This window comes from Terrapene carolina, unplaced genomic scaffold (assembly GCF_002925995.2).
Source record: "Terrapene carolina triunguis isolate 2854851 unplaced genomic scaffold, T_m_triunguis-2.0 Scaffold67, whole genome shotgun sequence".
Lineage (NCBI taxonomy): Eukaryota > Metazoa > Chordata > Testudines > Emydidae > Terrapene > Terrapene triunguis.
Genome location: NW_020664418.1, coordinates 38,665,687 through 38,686,011, shown reverse-complemented (window position 1 = coordinate 38,686,011; position 20,325 = coordinate 38,665,687). Strand labels below are relative to the sequence as shown.

Below are 20,325 nucleotides of genomic sequence, written 5' to 3'. Positions count from 1 at the left end.
GGCCATGACCCGCCAGGCCAATGACAAAACATCACCAGAAAATATCTTCTTCCAACACTTCCAACCAGATTTTACAGACTCGAGGGGCTTGTACACCACCGGTGAAGCACCCAATTCAAGCTGAACTGTTAGGAATGCAATTCACCACTCATTAAAACACCGGGAACCCTTCTCTCGTTTTGGTGAAGGGGAACCCAATGACCTCACTGAGGAGATTCAACATCCCATCGAGACTAGCAAGGGCATGGGCCAGGGTTGGTTGGGATCTTTCCCTAAGGTAGTGCCTAAGAGAGGAGGGTGTGAGTGAGGAAGTCACCTACTTCTTAGGATCCAAGCATAACCCACACCTGCAGCATCCTCTGCTGTTCCATTCCTGCCCACCTCCAGCTGTCAGAGAAACTCAGTCCTGACCTGCTGCACCATCTGCTGTTCCAGCCCTTGCCTCCTGCACATAACTGCTGATTCATCTCAGTTTTAACGTACAGAATCCCGGCTATTCCAGTCCAGGGCTCCCCACACAAATCTGTTGCACCTAAATCCTGACCTGCAAGTCCCCCTTCCCCTCATTGCAGTCCTGGGTCTTTATTCCGAAAAAGACTCCATTCATGAAATTAAAAAAAAAAAAAATTCTCACCAATACGCAGCTATTCAATCCTTTATTCCCACAGGGATCAAAACCAAAAATGAAATGGAACATTAAACAACGCTTTACAGCAATGTTCCTTCAATTCTGTGGAATGCACACAGGTTTTAGGATTCAGCTCGTCCCGGTCCCACCCTCCCTCCCTTTCGAATCAAAGATTTTATCTCAGATCTTTTCATACTTGCCAAAAAACACTTCCTCCCCATCCCCATAAGAAACCCTGTCTTGTCAAAGCAGGTTTAAAAGCAAGAGCTGATGGGATTCCTAAGTGATCCGCGTGGGAAAGGACACATCTGTCTTCAGACTGAACACGGAGAGAGGGAGAACAAATCACTCTGTTGCTTTTGTTACGTCAATGTTTGTTTTCTGTATCCAAACGTGTAACAGGAAATTAAGCAGTTCACCTTTGTAAAGCATTTTGCATCCTACTTATGCATGAGCCAGATGGTGCTCTCTCTTTGTTTTAAAAGATTAAAAATGGAAAAGAAAAGAAATGGCTAGGAGTTAATCCCGAATCTGGAATGCACTCCCGCATCCCATGCGCCTAGTTATCCGCACTCAGCAGTGCTGGGCGAGGGCAAACACACAGACCCAACAGATTTAAGTAAGCTGCAGCCTTCAGAGTGCTGCAGACCTGTCAGATCTTGTCAGTTTTCAGATGGAATCCTTCACAGCCTTCTCAGAAAATGATAAATTACTGTATTCTTCTGGGGCCTCAACCTGGATACACAACACAATGTGATGCAGAAATCACCCGAAATAGAACTTTGCTCCAGGATCCTACCAACGGGAAATATCCTCAGTAGAAAGGTGTTCTGCATGGACCTTGAGAAGTTGGCTCAGGGAACTTACTATGGGGGTTATACCCACTGCTTGGTACCATACCCAAAGGGTAAACCTTAAAGGCTGAACTCATCAGCCACATCCTAGTGGCTGCATATGGGAGTCCAAGCCCTACTTTGATTCTCAAACTTGGGATCTTGCTCTCTGTCTGTGTTGCTTCAACAGCAACCATTTGTGGTGTCTGGTCAAATAGCCCTTCATGCTGGGCACAAGCAACAGGGACGGGTGAGCTCTGAAGCCCAAAAGATCCAGTTTTAATGCAAGAGACATAAGGAGTAAAAATCCTAAGATGCATTCAGGGCCAAGAAGCACAATTGTGGCTGAACGGAATTGCTTGCCTTGCCCAGGTTTGCAAGAGAAGTCAATGGCACTATACACCACGGCTGACACCACGGCTACAGAGCCACATCCAACACCACTGGTGTCACCACCAGCTTTTTGCCCAGAAAGGTGGCAACGGCTGCTAGCAGGGAGCTCAGCAATGCCGACTGCCATTCACAAACCGTATTCCGCCACACAATTCAAACCCAGCAAAGCAAGTCTCATGTTATCAAAGAATGTTGTTGTGCTAAGTGAAAGCAGAAGAGGAGATGGGGACAGTTTGGGGGGAATGTTGGAGCAGAGGACAGAGCAGTTAGGACTCCTGGGTTTTGCTCCCAGCTCTAAGAGGGACATGGCCTGCTGGCTAAGGGAGGGGATAAGGGAATCAAGAGACATGGGTGCAATTCTGTCCTCTACCACTGATTCACTGTGTGACCTTAGGCAAATCACTTAACCTGTCTGTGCTTCATTTTCCCCATGTGTAAACAGGAGTAATAATAGTGACCCCTACTTCTCCGGGGTGATTGTGGGGACCCCTTCAAATGGACAGTGCTAGAGAAAGGCTAAGTAGTAGTAGTAGTAGTGGGTTAAATGATCAAGATTTGTTTTTAATCCTAAAACTAATAAAAATTGGCCTCTGAAGAACAAAACTCTTCCCCTGGGACTCTCTGCTTGCATAGAGCACAGTGCCAGGGGCTGCTCTGGCCACACAAGGCAGTTGGTGTGATACAAAGAAAAGCCCATTAGAAACAGATGACTTCTAAAGACGCTGCAGTGACTGGCTGGAAAGGGAGCGTTTTAACTTCCACCTCCTCAGTCAATAAAGACATAAAAAATCCTTCTGCGAGAAGACGGGCGGGGCCCCAGGACATCTCCATTATAGAGAGTGAAAAGGGCCCAGCACAGTCCCTTCATCCAGGAAGCTCTTTGCAGTGCTCACTCCTTTGCACAGCACTAGTGGGAAGACAGCGATCGTGCTACTTAGATGACTTACAGAAACCCTGAAGAAGTGAGCTGTAGCCCACGAAAGCTTATGCTGAAATAAATTTGTTAGTCTCTAACGTGCCACAAGTACTCCTGCTCTTTTTGCAGAAACCCTACTGGGGTTTTCAATAATGTAGTTAGACGGAGCATATCTTTTCTACAGCCATAGAGAGAAGACTCAGATAATACCAGCTTGACAGCCCATCCTACTCCAAATCCTGCAAGATTCCTCCAGACATCATGCCCTCTAACTCCTTATCTAGCCTGCTTCTTAAAATCTCTGCATTGACAGTGTCTTAACCATCTCCACCTTGGCCACTGCTCAATCGCTCTGTTGAGAGCTTTCCTCTGTCCATCTCCACTCTCCATCCCCCCACAAGATAGCTCCTACCTCATGTTGTTTTAAAACAACGTGGCCATGGATCACTCTGCCCCAAGGTGACAGAAATCAGGTGGAGAATCAGCAGCCAGCTATACAGAACCAGACCCCTACGTTACAATCTGAAAGGACCCAAACCCAGAACGTGCCCTACAGCAACAGCGTCCACTTTTTATCCTGAAAGACTCTTTTTTTGTGGAGGGCGGGGTGCTGAATCCTCTACAGGATTCCCCCGCAAAGCAAAACCAATTTTCCACAGCTGAGGAGAGCTTCCTTCAGAGCCCATCAGTAAAGTTCCTACATCAGCCAGATGGGGCACTGCAGAGCAACACAAGGAGGGGTGTAAGGACACAGGAATGTGTAAGTATAAATCGCAGAAGATAAGGCTGGAAAGGAGCTCCTGGGTCATTCAGTCGAGCTCTAGTATTTAGTGCTGCACTAAACCCAGGTATTTATTTTCTAGTCTCCTGTTGAACTTCTCTAATGATGGGGCCTGAGCAACCTAGGTTGGCAAATTATTCCATTGTCTAAATAATGTCCCTTTTGAAAGACAGTCCTGAGGTCAAACCTAAATTGCCTATTATTTCCTCTCCCTTATTTTATGCAGTTATCAGTCACTCTTTCAGTTGCCTTTTCTCTATATTATGTTTCTTTAATTGCACTCTACAGATCACCGTCTACAATCCTTTAATCAGCTTTGTCACCCTCCTTTGGAGTCTCTTTAATGCATCCATGTCTTTTTTTTTAAAAAAATAAAGAGAGGAATCAAAAACTGTACATTGTGTGTGTGTGTAATGGAGAGTGATGTGTGTGTGTGCATCAGAGAGAGAAAGAGCTGAATATGTAAAAGACTAAGGGAATGTGTGTGAGTGCATGAGTGTGCATTTGTGTCTGAGTTATAAATGTGAATGGGAGTGTAGGTGAGAAGGACAGAGGGTACCGATGAGTGGGTGTGCGCATGCGTGGGTGTGTACACCGATGTGTGCAAGGATGTGAGTCATAGGTGGTTGCGTGAGTATGTGTTTCAGGGTTCGTGGGAGCACGGGGGAAGGAATGAACAAGCGTGCGAGTCAGTAGTTTTGGTGGCTGATTGACTGTAGCATTTCCTAGCCGCCCTCTGCCCTTCAGACTCTGGCGCTGGAGCTGCCTTACCCTGTAGTAATCAGTGCTGTAGACATCTCTTGACATCCCAAAGTCGCCAATCTTCACCAGCAGGTTGGCTCCAACCAAGCAGTTCCTGGTTGCCAGGTCTCTGTGGACGAAGTGCTGGGAAGCAAGGTACACCATTCCAGAGGCAATCTGGCTGGCAATGTGCAGCATCTGGGACAGCCCCAGCTCCCCCTTGGCCTGTCGAGGCTGCCCGTCCACCAGGATCATAGCATCTGGGCCGTGCGCCCTGCAGGGGAAAGAGCAAACAGCACAGAAGTGGGTATCTAAACAACCAGGTGGCAGGGATCTCAAACCACCTCCATTCATCCTGGAGTCAGGGCATTGGGCCCCAACTCTGAGACCTTCTCAGTGCACCTGGATGATTGGCTTCTATGCGCAGATCTATTGGAAAGATGGAGCCAAAACAAACATGAACGCCCTCAAGATCTGGAAGTTCAGTTCAGTTAACTTCGCCCCCCATAAAACCTTCTCCAAATATTTAGAGATCTCCCCTTCTTCCAATCCCATCATTCCCTGGCTCCCCAGTGGCCTCTCTCTCCTCAAACAGGTTGCCTTTTCCCACCAAACTCCTTTTCACCAGCCCCCACTATGTCCTCTGCTCCTGGTGACGTTCCACGAAGCGAGGCGGGGGGGGAGGGTTCTGCTGGGCTTCAGATGTCACTCACTCCTGGGCTTCCTCGGGTCAGAGCCCCAACTCTAACCCTGAGGCAGCCCTGGCATTTGTAAGCTTGGACAGGAGCTGAAAGTGGCAGGCAGAGGCAAGGCATGGGTGGGGGGTGACTTGCAGGGTCACATGCCCTCCCAGAGTTGCTAGCAGGGATTAGACCCTACAAAGTCAGGGGAAATCCTGGGCAGCACAAGGTCTACGTATAAGACACAAGTGCATTCTAGGTTCGGACTCAAGGTCAGCCTCCTTGCTGCCCTACCTGCCCAGTTCCCCTCACATACTAAGCCTGTCTTTGCCACACTATCTCCATGGTGGCGTCTCTCCCCTACTGGAGTTCACCCTCTGGTTGCCTGTGTGGAGGTGGAATAGGAAAAACATTCATATTTAGGGGAAAAGCAAAAGATTTTGCTGTGATCTTCTTCCTCCTGACTAGATACAGAACAACGTTTCCTCTGGGGCTTTCCTACCACTCTCTTCTAAATGATTCTTGACATTTCATCAAGCAAATTGAAACTGCACGTACAAAGCTGTACCTCCTTCCCTGCATGGAGCTAAACATCCCCACAAGATCAGAACTGTTTGTCTACTTTTCTTAAGTGCTTGGCTGGGCTCTGGGATGAGCACTGGGATTAGTGTCCAGATATTTCGCGTTCAGCTGATTCCATTTCTCAGATGCCACTTCTTCAAATGCCTATTGCCTCCCTGCCACCACAAATACAACCCTAAAGCTCCCCTACAAGACAGCAGGAGGAGCTCTGAAAGGGAAGGTGAACTCTACAGGTGGCACTAGGGAGCAGGGAGTGCTGCAGACAGAGGTGGAGATGTTGCAGAGAGCCGGAGGTAGGAATGCTGCAGACAGCACAGGGCTAGGGTTGGAGAAGCTGGGCTGCGGGGTAGAAATGTCACAGAGATTATGGGGCTAGTTGCAAAGAGCAGGTGGGATGATGAGAGGAGCTGTGGACTGGGAGAACTTGTTAGGGAATGTTGCAGAGTGCAAGAGGAGATTGCTGAAGAGAGTATATAAGATGAATGATTGATGTCTTATTTAAACATCCTAAAGCCTGTTTTATACCAGGGAAATTAACTGTTGTTGACAACACATGTCAGCAGTAGGTGGAGCTGAGCTGGTGCTGAGCACGGCTGAGCGACAAACATACACCAGAACAAACCACAGCGTCTGAAACAATGAAGAACACAGCTGGCCATGGTCTGCACTTGCAGTTGGACCCTGCTCGTCAAGGTTCGACTGGCTGACACCTGTTGTCAGCAACGAGTAATATTTCTGGTGTAGAACAGGTCTGGAAGCTAGCAACGTGTTGTTGATAGATGGTTGTTTGATCTGCTGCTCATTCCAACTCCCAACAGACCAAGAGGCACCAAAGAAATCTCTCTTTCTGCCCCGTCTAGGTAAGGAACAAAGGTGATGTTTAAAACATATTAGCTGGTCAGAGGGGTGCACAGTTACCCTCAACCAGCTAACACTTTCGTAAAAGTGTGACACCTTGTTTACACTAGTGTCTAAATTAGTTAAAACCTTTTAAAATGCAACCTATTCTCCTAGTCTAGACAGGCCCTTCCTCCCTCCCTGTAGCTGGGGTAGTGTCAACAGGCTAATGCCACTAGTATAAGTGACAACAGTGCATCCAGTTTTATGGAGAAGGCTGCAGAGAGCATGAGAAGACGGGTTGGTCTGTCACTTTCTCAGAGCGTGGGGCTAATTCGGTTTATTAATGATTGTAAAACCGGGCAGATTCTCAGCCCATCAGAGGGGTTTGTTCTTTGGGGATAAAACACCGCAGTTCATGCGATGGACATTTGGTCAGCATGGGGCAGAAATCCCCTGTCTTCAATGAGCACTGTCTCTTTTTGCCCCCAGCTGTTTGGACACTACAGCTATTAAAAATTATACTACTATGACTTTTTTTTTGGTAATGGATAGCTTGTATGTTTGTTCCTTCTTTCTTCATAATCAAAAGACTACAAAAACTTCCAAGAAACAATTGTCTGTGAGCAGGGAGCAAGTCTGGAGTATTTAATAAAAGAGGAAAATTAAAGATGACTGCAAATAGGGATTTACAGTGGAAATTTTAAAGTAACCTTAACTCTAGCTGGTGCTACCACCCACGCTCTGATTTTACACACATACAAAATGCTACACAAACTTCCAAGAAACAATGGCCTCTGAGCAGGGAGCAAGTCTGGAGATTTTAATAAAAGAGGAAAATTAAAGGCGACTGCAAATAGGAGTTTACAATGGAAATTTTTAAGTAATCGTCACTCTAGCTGTTTCTACCACCCAAGCGCCGAGTTTAATACACACACACACATACATGCTCGCTTTCTGTCCTTCTCCACGGCTAGATAGAGAGGGAGACACACATGCAGTAAACACAGAGGGAAAGAGGATATTTGAACACCATAGAGATGCGGAGCAGCCACCAATGGTATGTGCACAGCAGGGGCTCTGCAGCCTTGCCTTGCATAGCAGCTCTAGTGAACTCCCAGGTTTCAGAGTAGCAGCCGTGTTAGTCTATATCCGCAAAAAGAAGAGGAGTACTTGTGGCACCTTAGAGACTAACAAATTAATGGACACAAATCTGAAATCAGGAATCATAATACTCAAAAACCAGTGGGAGAACATTTTAACCTGTCTGGTCATTCAATGACAGACCTGCGGGTGGCTATTTTACAACAGAAAAGCTTCAAAAACAGACTCCAACGAGAGACTGCTGAGCTGGAATTGATATGCAAACTAGATACAATCAATTTAGGATTGAATAAGGACTGGGAATGGCTGAGCCATTACAAACATTGAATCTATCTCCCCTTGGAAGTATTCTCACACTTCTTATCAAACTGTCTGTACTGAGCTATCTTGATTATCGCTTCAAAAATTTTTGTTCTCTTACTTAATTGGCCTCTCAGAGTTGGTAAGACAACTCCCACCTGTTCATGCTCTCTGTATGTGTGTGTATATATACCTCCTCAATATATGTTCCATTCTATATGCATCCGAAGAAGTGGGCTGTAGCCCACAAAAGCTTATGCTCTAATATTTGTTAGTCTCTAAGGTGCCACAAGTACTCCTGTTCTTTTTAGTGAACTCCCAGGCTCCCTAGTAAGTCAGCCCTGGAGACCCCCTGCTCCCTGGAGAGGGATGTTTACACTTCTCCCTGACAGGCTCTTTCGGAGGGAGCTGCCATTTCAACGCTGGCCTTTTATCAGCCAGGACACTGCAATTTGCAGCAGGCCTTTTTGTATTTCCTGACGGGCCGACGGCAGCCTGACACGTCTGATCTGCTGCCACCAGTGGCGAGAGGAGCAGCCAGGCTGCATGAGGGCTGGGAGTGAAGTATGAAGAGAGACCACCCTGTGGCACTCAATCCCCAGTCCAGCTGGCAGGTGTAAATTGAAATGACTCCCCTTGCCACATCGGTCACCTTTATTGTTCAGTGTTTTCTCTGAGAGGCCATAATAAAAACTGGGGGACTTTTATTTATGATGCTTATCTGTGGGAAGCCCAGGCTAAAGTGAGCCCGCTCCCATTTTACTGCTTTTTCAATTTCTATTGAAAGGTGTAGTTAAACTCGGACAAGTTCATTTGATTTGCTCCTGAAAGTAGCCCCCGCCCCTCTGGCCCTGGGAGCAGTGCTGGGTGACGTATGCCAAAGAAAACTTCTGCATGCCTCCTGCAAGGTAAATACCCAAAGCAAAGAATGCACCTGAGTGGACAGTGCTATGTCTGCATGGGTTATGTCGCTCAGGAGTGTGGCTAATTCACACTCTTGAGCGACATAACTAAAGCTGTAGGGTAGCTATGGCCTAATATCCTGGGACCAACAGAGCTAGAATACTCCCAAGGGCTTCAGAGACTGGTCCACATTCAGCCCCAGGCTAACCTGGGGTAATATCTGCGGAAGTCAGTGGTAGTTAGGCCCTCTCATGCCAGGGCTAACTCCTAACCAGCACTGATGTGCAGCCACCACTGGTGTGCAATGCAGCAGCTGCTTCATGGTGCACAATAACGCTGCAGAAGAACTTAAGGAAGGCAGTGAAGGCCTTGAAGCTGATGGGTGAAATTAAAGAAATATGTTATTATCCTTGCTGAGGTTTTGACAGTGTCTGGGCATGAACTCCCCTTTTTGAGGGAATGCGCTGGGGATTTTAAGTGACACAAGTGGCCAGGGCCTGGGCTTTATGCCCTGCCTGAAAGATGGCACCTCCCACAGTATCGTTTCAGCAAAGAGAGGTGTGGCGGGTCCCTGTTCCAGTTCCTTCAGAGGCTCCTCTTCAGCAAGCAAAAGAGAGGCCCTATTTATCTGATGTAAAGACCTTCACGCCTAAGGAGACCTGACTCCAGTTCCCCGCCCAGCGCCTCTGGGCTGGCTACACAAAGGACTCAGTGTACGCTCACAAACAACAAGACAGGGCTCAATTCATGGCTCTGCCTGAGCTCACTGCCCAAGGGAGAGAGGTTCCGTCTAGCAGCTTCCCTTTCCCAGGGCTGCCATCTCTCTACCTCATCCCCTTTGTGAGAATGGCAGCACAGATGCATTAGTGAATCAGGCTCAGGGGGTTCATGGTCTCTCTGAACTCCCCGAGCTTTGTGGGGTGTTCCCTTGGCCCAGGTGTCTCTTGGAGCCCTCCTGTCCCAATAACTAGGCTGGTGTCTCCTCCCATCACTAGTAAAAAAGGGGCTGGGGGATGCGAGGGCAGCTACTGGTGTTCCAGAGTGTCCATTCTGCCCACCACATAACTCCCCAGAGAAGGGGGCCCGGGGATGACCAAAGTATGAGGGAAAAAGCATCCAAAAGGTGTAAGGCTGTAATGCCTGGGATTACTGAGTAATCCAGGGATTGGACTCCATCACATGGAGCCAGGACAATAGGGCATAATACAGTAATGAGACAAAGATCCTCTCTAATAGGTGATTCCAGAGAGTCCATGGCCCACCCAGGCACTCTTCAACCATGGGTTATCTCACTTAATGAGGCAAATTGTTACTTGACTCCAATACAACCCTGGAAGCGTGCGGGTGGAATGGCTCCAAGGCCTTCGTCTGGAGTATGAATGTCTGTGTAAAGCCAGGCCCCAGAGCTCTGGCAGCGGAAAGGCTTATCAAGGAATGGCTTTGTCACACTGCGGTGTCCAGCTGGCCTGTTCTGGAGCATTCTGTTTGGTGAGGTCAATTAAAGGAGATGTCAAAGTGGTACAATAGGTTATGACTCACCTGCAATATCTGGCTAGTCCTAAGGAGGACAAGCCTTGCAAAATTTTAATTTTTTTTGCCAGGGAATGGTGTCTCCACTTCATCTAAGAGCAGATGGATTTTCTCCTTTTCTATTAAATACCTCAAGTACTTGGTCTCTCATGCTTTTCTCTGGGCTGGCTTCCTTCAGCAACACACTGTCCTACAGGTTGTATCTGCACTCCGAACTAAATGAAGGACCATCTCATCCAGATAGGCAGCCACATGCTCACAATGATGGCAGGGAGAGGTGGTCCATAAACTGCTGGAAGGTGGTGGGGTGCCACACAAGGCATGGTAGTGAAATGAGAAAGTCCCGGAGTGGGGAAGGCTCGCTTCTCTTTGGATTTGGCTGTGAGGTGGACCTGCCAATGCCTCTTCGGTATGTCTAATAAAGTGATGTATTGTGTTGTTCCTAACTTGTCAAGCAGCTCATCCCACTAGGGCATAGGATAGGAATCGACCTGTGAAATCACATGTAGTTTCCTGAAGTTTGCACACTACCACCAAGACACCTCTGGCTTGGGGATCAAAATGCTGGCGCTGCCCCCCAAGGACTGTGAAACTCCGACATCAGTGCGAGAGCCGCCTTGCAGAGCTCTGGGGAGAGGTGAACCTTTCAAGAGCCATTCCCAGAGCCTCATCACTCAGGACACTTGTTTAATAACCCAAACCTTTGGGGAAGGATTTGTTTTTCCCGGTCAGAAATCGATTGCAACAGTGGAGCAATAATCTCCGTGAACAGGAGAACCCCAGTTTCGGCACTGACACCACATTCAACTCCTCATTCCTAATGCAATTATGCTCGTGTTTAGCAGTCAAAACACAAAAATATCAAGGGTCCAATTTTCTAAATACTTGGAAATAAAGCTAGTAATTATTTCAAGAGGTAAGCGCCACTCCACTTACAGTACAAGCTTTAGAGCATGATTTCTGCATCACAGGAGACTAGCATCAGACACATTTGCTGTCTGCTCCACACCACTCAGAGATTTGAAACAGGGCTACGTTAACGCAAACTGAAACCTTTTTGTTCACACCAGGAGGGTCAACACAGGGCAGGCAGAGCACCCCTCAAATCACACCCCTCTAATGCGCTTTACCATGCGGTATAGACAAGCCCGGCTGGTGTTTTAATCTCTACCACTCTAGAGGCAGGTGAGGCAATTATTGAAATGGGGCCAGCCACAATAGCTCCTAATTCCCCTAGGATTAGGGACATCTGGATCACAATTGGGACCTCTGACCAGAATTAGTGAGCAAAGCCCCAGTCTTTGGGTCCAGTGGGCACCCCAAAATCAGATCTCTGGATCTAGAAAGGGGAACTGGAAATCTCACAGGATCTCTAACCACTGATGCCAGCCAGGTCAGACATCCTGAAAGTACAGCTTCTCTAGGGTAGAGTTTTGGTATTTTTACTCCTGGCCCCATCAGGATTCTGAGGTGGGTGATGCGCAAAACGAAATGCATGGCAGCAGAACGATAACCTCGTTTTTACAAACCAGAGAAAGTGTTCAGGGGGGTCAGTTCAGTCCTTGGCTTTGTTTGGCATGGGAATTTCACAGGTGCTGAAAGGTGTTGATTTGCCAGCCCTGCAGACTGCAGCCCCCTATCCATAGCATTCCCAGGCTGCCTCCTGTCTCAAACCTGCTTTGACCATATGGACGCCCTCTAGGGATGAGGACAGGGCCGGCGCTTCCACTAGGTGACCCTAGGCAGTCGCCTAGGGCGGCAGCATTTGGGGGGCGGCATTTTGCTGCCCTCGGTGGAAATTCGGTGGCGGGGGGTCCTTCCGCTCCGGGTCTTCGGCGGAAATTCAGCGGCAGGTCCTTCACTCACTCCGGGACCCACCGCCGAAGTGCCCCGAAGATGCGGAGCGGAAGGACCCCCCTGCTGCCGAATGCTCAAAGGAGGAGCGCTGCCGCCTAGGGCGGCAAAAACCCTGGCGCCGCTCCTGGATGAGGAAGAAGTCCAGTCTGCATGGCTCTCTGTGGAGAGTGCTGACCCCTGTCTGCTGGAAGCTGGACTGGGAAGACCGACTCACGTTATCCAGGCAGTCAAGTAGTCACTGGACAGTAACAACTTTTGGTCCCTACTGGCTTGGCCTGGATTCAAAGCAGTGACCCAGAGGAGGAAGGTTCAGCGGCCCTTGCCCTGCCCTCTCAGCAGTCAGCTCACGCTTACCTCAGGAACTTATTCAGGTCCCCATGCTTCATGTATTCAAAGACCATGATGAGAGGGTCCCCGTCACCGCAGACCCCATAGAACTTGACAATGTGCTCATGCTGCAGGTTGGTGAGCAGCTCTGCCTCCCTCTGGAAATCCTTGCGGGCTGCCAAAGTGGGGTCTTTCAGAGCCTGGAAGAGGGGAGCATACAAACAGAATTGGGAGGGTGTGAGTCAGAATGACCAGGCCTGGTCTCTCCAGCGTTGGACTCTTCGAGGTAGAGGATTCTGCAGAGTGATATTGCCTGTTACACGAGGATCTCAAAGCACTTTACAAACAGGTACGAATTAAGCCTAATAGCCCCACTGTGAGACAAACCAGGTTCATTATCTACATTTTATTGAGGGAGAAACAGTGAGCTGTCCAAGGCCACAAAGTGAGTCAGTGGCAGAGCTGGGAACAGAATCCTGTAGTGCCAGCTCCAGTTTCATGCTCTAACTGCTGCACTGAGCTACCCTCCTCCTGAAACCCAGCCTGGGCTGACACTGAGGGGGGAACCCAAGAGTGGCTGGGGGAAAGCGACTGGGTAGCATTGCCTGAATCTGCTGAGTAAATCTGGAGAGCGAACAGATGGGAAGAGAAGGAAGCTAGAGGAAGTTACAGGTGGGCTGGAGACCTTTTATAGGAGCTGCCCTCCTGCATTAAGTGCACTGTTCCTAACCCTTCAATTTGGTTTGGGTTTGGTTTGAACCTGGGACAAGGCCAAAGTCTGTTTGGATTTTAGGAGGAGTAGTTTGTCTTCCCTACCATTAAACTCCAGTGTCTTACCAGCAGGTGCTAGAAATATCACAGATCTCTTCACTTCCCTGCGACAAGGAGAGACAACCTGCTCCTTTCCCACTAAACACCTGATGGTTTGCGGGCTTTGTTGTGGGACCCATCACGGAGTTCACGGTCTTCTCACAGTGCTGTCAAAGGGGCCTTTCCTCCCTACCTATGTGCCTCAACCATACCCTGGAGGCACCTCCTGCAGGAGTTGGCAAAGGTGGTACGGCTCCGTGGCACCAGTCAGCTCTGCTGAGCTTGAGCCGCAGCTACTGCCACTAGACTGGAATTTCTTCCTATGTGGACAGCAGCCTACTTGGCAATAGAGCTCATTCCCCAACTCATTTCACAGAGAGCAGCAAACAGCCCTCAGAGGGTAATAGATTCCCATTCTTACCAGCTTGGGCAAGATTTCAACTGGTGACCTAGGGGCGAAAGGCTCAGTATCTCATTATTACTCCGCTCCTGAGCCAGCCAGCCCCCTCTAGCTATCTTTTCTTTTGAAATAGCTGACGACACCTCCTTTCTTCTGAAGACGGATTTGCTGGGCTGTGCAGTTATTGGGAGGATTTTTCAAAATGCCTCTGAAGGACACTGTCAAATCTTTCCTCATCATTTTTAAAATCATGTTTTTATTCCCTGCTGTTTATAACAGCTCCCTGAGAGATTGATGCTGAAATCTGTATCCTTACCAAAAACATCTCCTTTAGCACATTTGAGCACACCGGTTTGCTGCTGTTATAGGATAGCTTACAAGCATGCACACACTTATTATTGTAGGGTGCTGGGAGGACTTGACTGCACATACTTCCTGAATATATGGTCAGGTTCCGCGTGAGTGCAGGGCTGTACACACTGTTTATTATTGTACAGTTGCTTATGGAGGTTGGTTTGGACACTGCTTTGTTATTGTAGGTGTAATAAAATAAAAATAAAAAATATATGAAGATATACCTATCTCATAGAACTGGAAGGGACCCTGAAAGGTCACTGAGTCCAGCCCCTTGCCTTCACTAGCAGGACCAAGTACTGATTTTGCCCCAGATCCCTAAGTGGCCCCCTCAAGGATTGAACTCACAATCCTGGGTTGAGCAGGCCAATGCTCAAACTACTGAGCTGTCCCTCCCCACTATCGTTTTGGGAGAATCATCACAAATGCCATGGACTGTGAACATTTACGCATCAAAAAAGGCTGGTCAGATTTAGTGCCACTTGATCCTAACAATATCCCTTGAAATTATTTCTTCTTGGGTGCCCACCCTACCAGGACATCTGCTGTCTGTTTACCAATCTCTGTCTGTGTAATGATGTCATTGGAGTTACCACAAACCCCAGTCCTTCTCTTGTCAGTCTGTAAACTCATATGGTCACCCCACTGATTGGGGACTAAGGACAAGACCCTGCTCATCTTACTCATGCCAAGGAATTCAAAGGCACAAATAGTCAGAGGAAGGTCAGCAGAACTTGGCAGTAAATGAGGCACTGGAAGAACGTTCAGCATTTAGGAAGCGCTTTCTCATTTGCTGTGTCTTGAGGCAGTGGATCTATTGAGTGAGATGCTGAAAATAAATCCAGCCTGTCCTGCAGCTTTGTCAGGCTAGACCAGTGGCTCTCAAACTTTTGTACTGGTGACCCCTTCCACATAGCAAGCCTCTGAGTGAGACCCCCCCTTATAAATTAAAGACACTTTTTATATAGTTAACACCATTATAAATGCTGGAGGCAAGGCGGGGTTTGTGACAGCTCGCGACCCCCCATGTAATAACCTCACGACCCCCTGAGGGGTCCCGACCCCCAGTTTGAGAACCCCTGAGCTAGACACTAAGCTTAGCAAAGTGGCAAGTGCTCTTCTTCCATCCATGTGCTTTTCCCGCTGAACCAATCTCCACAGGTTATTATCCAAGCATGAGGCCACACCTCTTTGTTCCTTCCCCCACCCTACACCCGCTCAACACATGGTATAACTTCATTTTAATTCTCTGCCCTCACGGGACAGCCACCTAGAGAGATTTAGATGGATGACGGTCACACTGTGCAGATGGCAAAACATCCATCCTCATCTCAGGCACCTGATTATTTTTAATCATTTAATATCTTTATAGTATTGCTGCTACACCCTTCCAGGAAAATAGCTCCCCTCCCCCTTCAATCATCCTTTCCCCCCTTTATATTTGGACCTGATATTTCAAGGTACAATGACTTTTAAGTTCCCTGAATACATCGTTGATTCTACAAGGTAATGGGAATATATATGTTAAAGGAACATTGTTAAGATTGTAAAGGCAAGGATTTAAAAGTCAGGAAATATAGACGTTGGAAGGTGTGTAGTGAATGAGGCAAAAGAGAAGAGGAAAAAGAAAGGAGGGTCTCATGGTTAAGGCTGTTGAATGCTGCCTGGGAGAACTGCCTTCTACCTCTGCTTCTGCCTCTTCTGGATGCTGGGCAAGTCACTTAAACCTAACTTTACACAGGTGGTCACTAACTGCGAGTTCCTCATTTTCCTCGTGCCTGACCTGAGACTCTGGGCTCTGATTTGCAGCTCTCTCAGCTGCAACTGAAGTCAATGGGAGTTGTGCTTTGCATGCAATACTTTGGCATAAAGGCATCCAAACTGGGCATGAGGGGGTACTTCTCACTTTAATCTCTCAGTGCCTCAGTCCCCCATCTGTAAAAGGGGATAACGCAGGGTGTTGTGAAAATAAAGTCAGTAATATTTGTGAAGCACTGAGTGATAAGGACCACAGAAAAGCCACGTGAAGATATGAATAATTCTGTCTTCAGAGCAGGCAACCTTAATGCTGGTATTTCCTACCGTTACAATGCTTGACTTTACAACCTCACTCATGTTCTTTGAATATAGTTTTTGTGTGTTATTTCCTAGGGTTTTAAAAAAGCAAATTGAGAAAACAAAAATGCCATTGAGTGGCATCATATTGACATCCACTGGGTGATCAGCAGGGTTGGAGCCTTCCAACTGCACAGACCGCTGCCAGGTAAGCTAATGGATAACAGTAGCATCCTCTATGTGGACCAGCACTAGAGGGCAACATTTTGCCAGTGGGTTTCACAGACATTTGCTGAGAGCAGAGGAACAATGAGATTGGAATCTCAGGTACCATTACAGGCTCCGGAGGGAAGTGTGCCCATTCTCCCAACCGTGATCCCTGCTGTTCTGTTCCCTCCACTCTTGTCTCTTCGCCATCCATAGTTCCATGTCCCAGTCCCACTCTCCTCAGCCAGTGCCAGACCCCGTTCCTCGGCTTCTCATTCCTGTCTCAGTCTCCTACCTCACACAGTCCCAATTTCCCACCCCATCGCAGCTCCTCATCTGATCTATCACTCTCACCCACTCTGGCTTCCAGTTGCCCATTTCCCCGCTTCTGGTATTCCCCATCCCCAGTGGCCCCCAGTCCCAATCTCCCTCCTGGGGCTCCTCCAAATTCAGTGCCTTATCCCCAACTCCCCCACTTATCCCATCTCTGTGTCCACCCAGTTCCAGTTCTCTGCATGCACCCTAGCTCATCAGATCTATCTCCCCTCCTACTTCTTCTGCCCACCCCACTGATTCTCAGTCTCAGTCTCCTCTCCCCACCCCGATCCTCATCCACTCTCAGACACACCTCCATATACAGCAGGGGTCGGCAATGTTTGGGTAAGCGGTGTGGGCGAGGGATGTGCTGGCCGCAGCTTTTCACCGCCCCCATTGGCCCGGGACGGCAAACCGCGGCCAGTGGGGGCCACGATCGGCTGAACCTGCCACGTCAGCAGGTAAATAAACTGGCCCGGCCCGCCAGGGTGCTTACCCTGGCGAGCCACATGCCAAACGTTGCCGACCCCTGATCTACAGGTTCTCAGGCTCCTGTCTCCGTCCTTATTTCTCTCCCCAGCTCCCAGTCCAGTCTCCTTGCCCAGCTCCTTCTCCCATGCTGCCTGGGCCCATGGGTGGGGTGGGGGGGTCACTGAGAGCACAGGAAAGGCTGAGTGTCCCTTCTCTCCATTTTAGTGCCAGGACTGCATGAAACCTTCAGGGAATTTAGCTGCTAAAATCTAAGCAGTCTTTACTGAGCACGTGCAAACTGCAGTTTTTCAAAGGCTGATAATTTGTCCAAATTTGGTGGATTTTCACAGGGACAGCGAAAGGCACGTCATTGACACAAAGGCCACTTCCTTGCCAAATTTTAAGTTCCTGGCTCCAAAGCATGGGGGTTCTAGAACTTTGGAAACAAAAAGGTCATCAGCATTTTTTAGCATGGGCAAAACAATGCATTTTCCCTAGCCTCGTTCTTGAACACAGCTGAATTGTTTTGGTTGAAATTTTCAAAAAAAAAAATTCAGCCTGAGGCAGACACCCACCATGGGAATCTTCAGCCTAAATGGTTAAAATCTGGCAAAGGTATTATCAACTGAAAACAGGGTCTTACAATGGGAAGGGTCAGGCAACCTCAATAATGGGCAGTGCGATCAGTCCCGCCTGTAATAAATGAAGAGGAGAAAAGAAAACGATGTTCTGATGTAGAAAAGGAGGTCATCTCAAATGCGCCTGTAGAAACCAACTGCCGGTGCTACTGAGTCCTGTAGGCTTTCCTGTGGGGGAATGGGGCTTCATTATTGGGGCCACCTCTTTGCCATCACAGTCAGTTCTCAGGAGGTTGAGTCTGTGTGCACTTGCGAGATCTCCAAGAAAACCCAGCGTGCTGCAAGTGATATTGATGCTCCAGCGGGTGGCATTCTTCCATCTAACCCATCATTGAACAAATGCCAGTGCAGTCGTAAGGGGTGTGATGCTGCTGGGGGGTAGGTTTTTGGATGTGAAACAGGAAGCCTTGGTCACTTGCGGTAATTAAAGACCCTCTGGCATTTTGTAAAGGAGGACTGACGTTAAGCTCCGCCGGCCTAGGTTCAGATTTTGCATAACTACCTAAACTTGCTCCGTAAATTCCCCTTGTGGCTTCAACTGGCTACATTATTCTTTCCTATCCTTGTGCCGTCGGATGTCAAACAGCTGTTGTGTTGCATATTGAAGCTGGGCGCATTTCAGAGGTGGCGAAGTCAGTCTTGTGTAAAATGCTTTGTGACCATGACAAAAGGCATTCTGGAGATGTAAGTTTGTAACAACAATTAGTGGGAGATAGTCAAGCTAACGCTACCGCCTACAAGCAAATGGAACTCAGTCGAGCCCTAAGAGATTGTGGATGCATTGTTTATACGCCATAAGGGTTGGATGTTGTTGAGAGGCAGGCACAAGTCGGGGAACAAGGTTGACACCATGGCACAAGCCACGCTCTCAGATAATTAATCATGTGTGTAGTTATTCTATACATCTCTGTAGCATAGAGCGAAAAGGTGGCACCTTGCAGTTCAGGACCAGAACATACCAGGAAAAGTGAGCTTAAAAAAAATGTCTTAAAAGGTTGATTAAAACAACGCTCTCTTTGGGAACAGGTTGTCTCTGGGGTTCTGGAGAGAGAGATTTTTTCTTTGTAGGGTATCGGTTCAAATTCAAAACCACTGACAATGATTTACATGGCCGCAGTTACCATGGTGGATTATGATGTATTTGCCAACTGGTGCCACTTGATATGATAGCACACTTATCCACTAAGCAGACTCCTCCACCCGAGGCCTGGACTTGCTGTGCAAACGTGTTCTGAGTCTCTCAAAAGGACCCTTAAGGGGTGTACGCAGCAGCTGATTGAGACAGCAGAAGCCATGCTGAGCTGACCTCTGTTGGAAGTCCTTTAGGAGTTGTGTGACCAAGCTGGTAGGAGCAGATCTCAGCTGGAAGTGATCCTTGGAGGATCTTGCAGATCATCCCAGAAAACTTTATTTCTGTGGGGTTTTTGTGTTTGTATTTTGGATTTGTGTGTGTGTGTGTTTTGCTGAGGCCTCTTTGCCTCAACTTCTCATATATAGTTGCAGCAAAAGATAAAACAAAAGGTTGAGCAAAAGGATGGGGGGGGGGAGGACCCAGAGCTTCTCAGAGAGGGCAGGTGAATTCCATACATTGTTTTTGCAGCTGCATGTCAGCTTTAGCTTCCAGACCAGTGCAGTGCAGATTCTCCTCGGTGCCTCGTGGCCAGATCAACAGGAAAGGAAAGGAAAGGTTTTGGCATTGGTGAGAATAAATGACCTTGAAGCAAAATGCTGAAACTTTATGTGACTAAGTGGATTTACCACAATCTACTGCATCTGATAAACCTTCCCCACCTACCCTTTCCTATCCTTCCCACACAGTATCATCCAGCTATACCTTGCTGTTCAGCCTTCACTACATTCTGTTCCATGCTCCCTTGAGATTTACCTTCACTGCTACCAGCATCTTGTCCTTGGTGGGGCTAAGGTTGTAGCACTCGGCCAAAAACACCTTCCCGAAGGCACCTTCTCCCAGTTCCCTCTTCAGAACGATGTCTCTCCTCTTAATATGCTGAACATCTGCAGAGAATGGGTTGATGGGGAGGGGAGAATGAATCCAGGTTAATGCAGGGATCGGACAACAACTAGTTACATTTCTAGTGCTTTACAAGCGCTCTACCTTTTCACATGCACCCCTACAGGGGATGCAGCCACGCAGTAGTGGAACTAGAGCTGCCCAAAACATCAGCAAGGAAAGCACTTGAAAGTCATCCTGTTTTTGCTAAAACTAACAGCAGGTTTAACAGGACGTTCCGGAAACTTTCAGCTGAATCTCCCATGTTGTTTTGGGTCTGTTTGGAACAAAGCTGGATATGATATATGCTCTGGCACCACGTCCATGACATGTTGCAGTTTCACATGGTTTTGATGCCAGGCAAGATGAAATCTGAGGGTTTTGAGTGAGTTTTGCACAGAGATTTTGGGTTGGGTTTAAACCCCAAAACTCAAGAGAGATACTGTATTTGGGTGCCTGACCCCGGTAGGTCAAAATGAGGAAAATGACCTGGGAGGAGAGAAAGCACTAACTTTTTCGTGAAGTTCTGGGCAGTAAGTGGCAGCAGTTTAGCAGCCCCAACAATGCTACATAAGAGCCCGATCCTGCAACCCTCACTCCCATGAACATTTCTACAGGTGCAGGCTCATCATCAGTATGATTTCATTGACAC

General features: G+C 48.0%; 1 protein-coding gene across 1 annotated transcript in view; it reads right to left on the bottom strand.

Moving 5' to 3' along the window:
* Nucleotides 1–20,325, bottom strand: part of NTRK3 (neurotrophic receptor tyrosine kinase 3) — a 344,511-nt gene that overhangs the window by 33,061 nt on the left and 291,125 nt on the right. Inside the window, 3 exon segments of the mRNA XM_026648558.1 lie at nucleotides 4,323–4,566; nucleotides 12,440–12,612; nucleotides 19,548–19,678. Of these exon segments, the coding sequence (XP_026504343.1) occupies nucleotides 4,323–4,566; nucleotides 12,440–12,612; nucleotides 19,548–19,678 (548 nt within the window).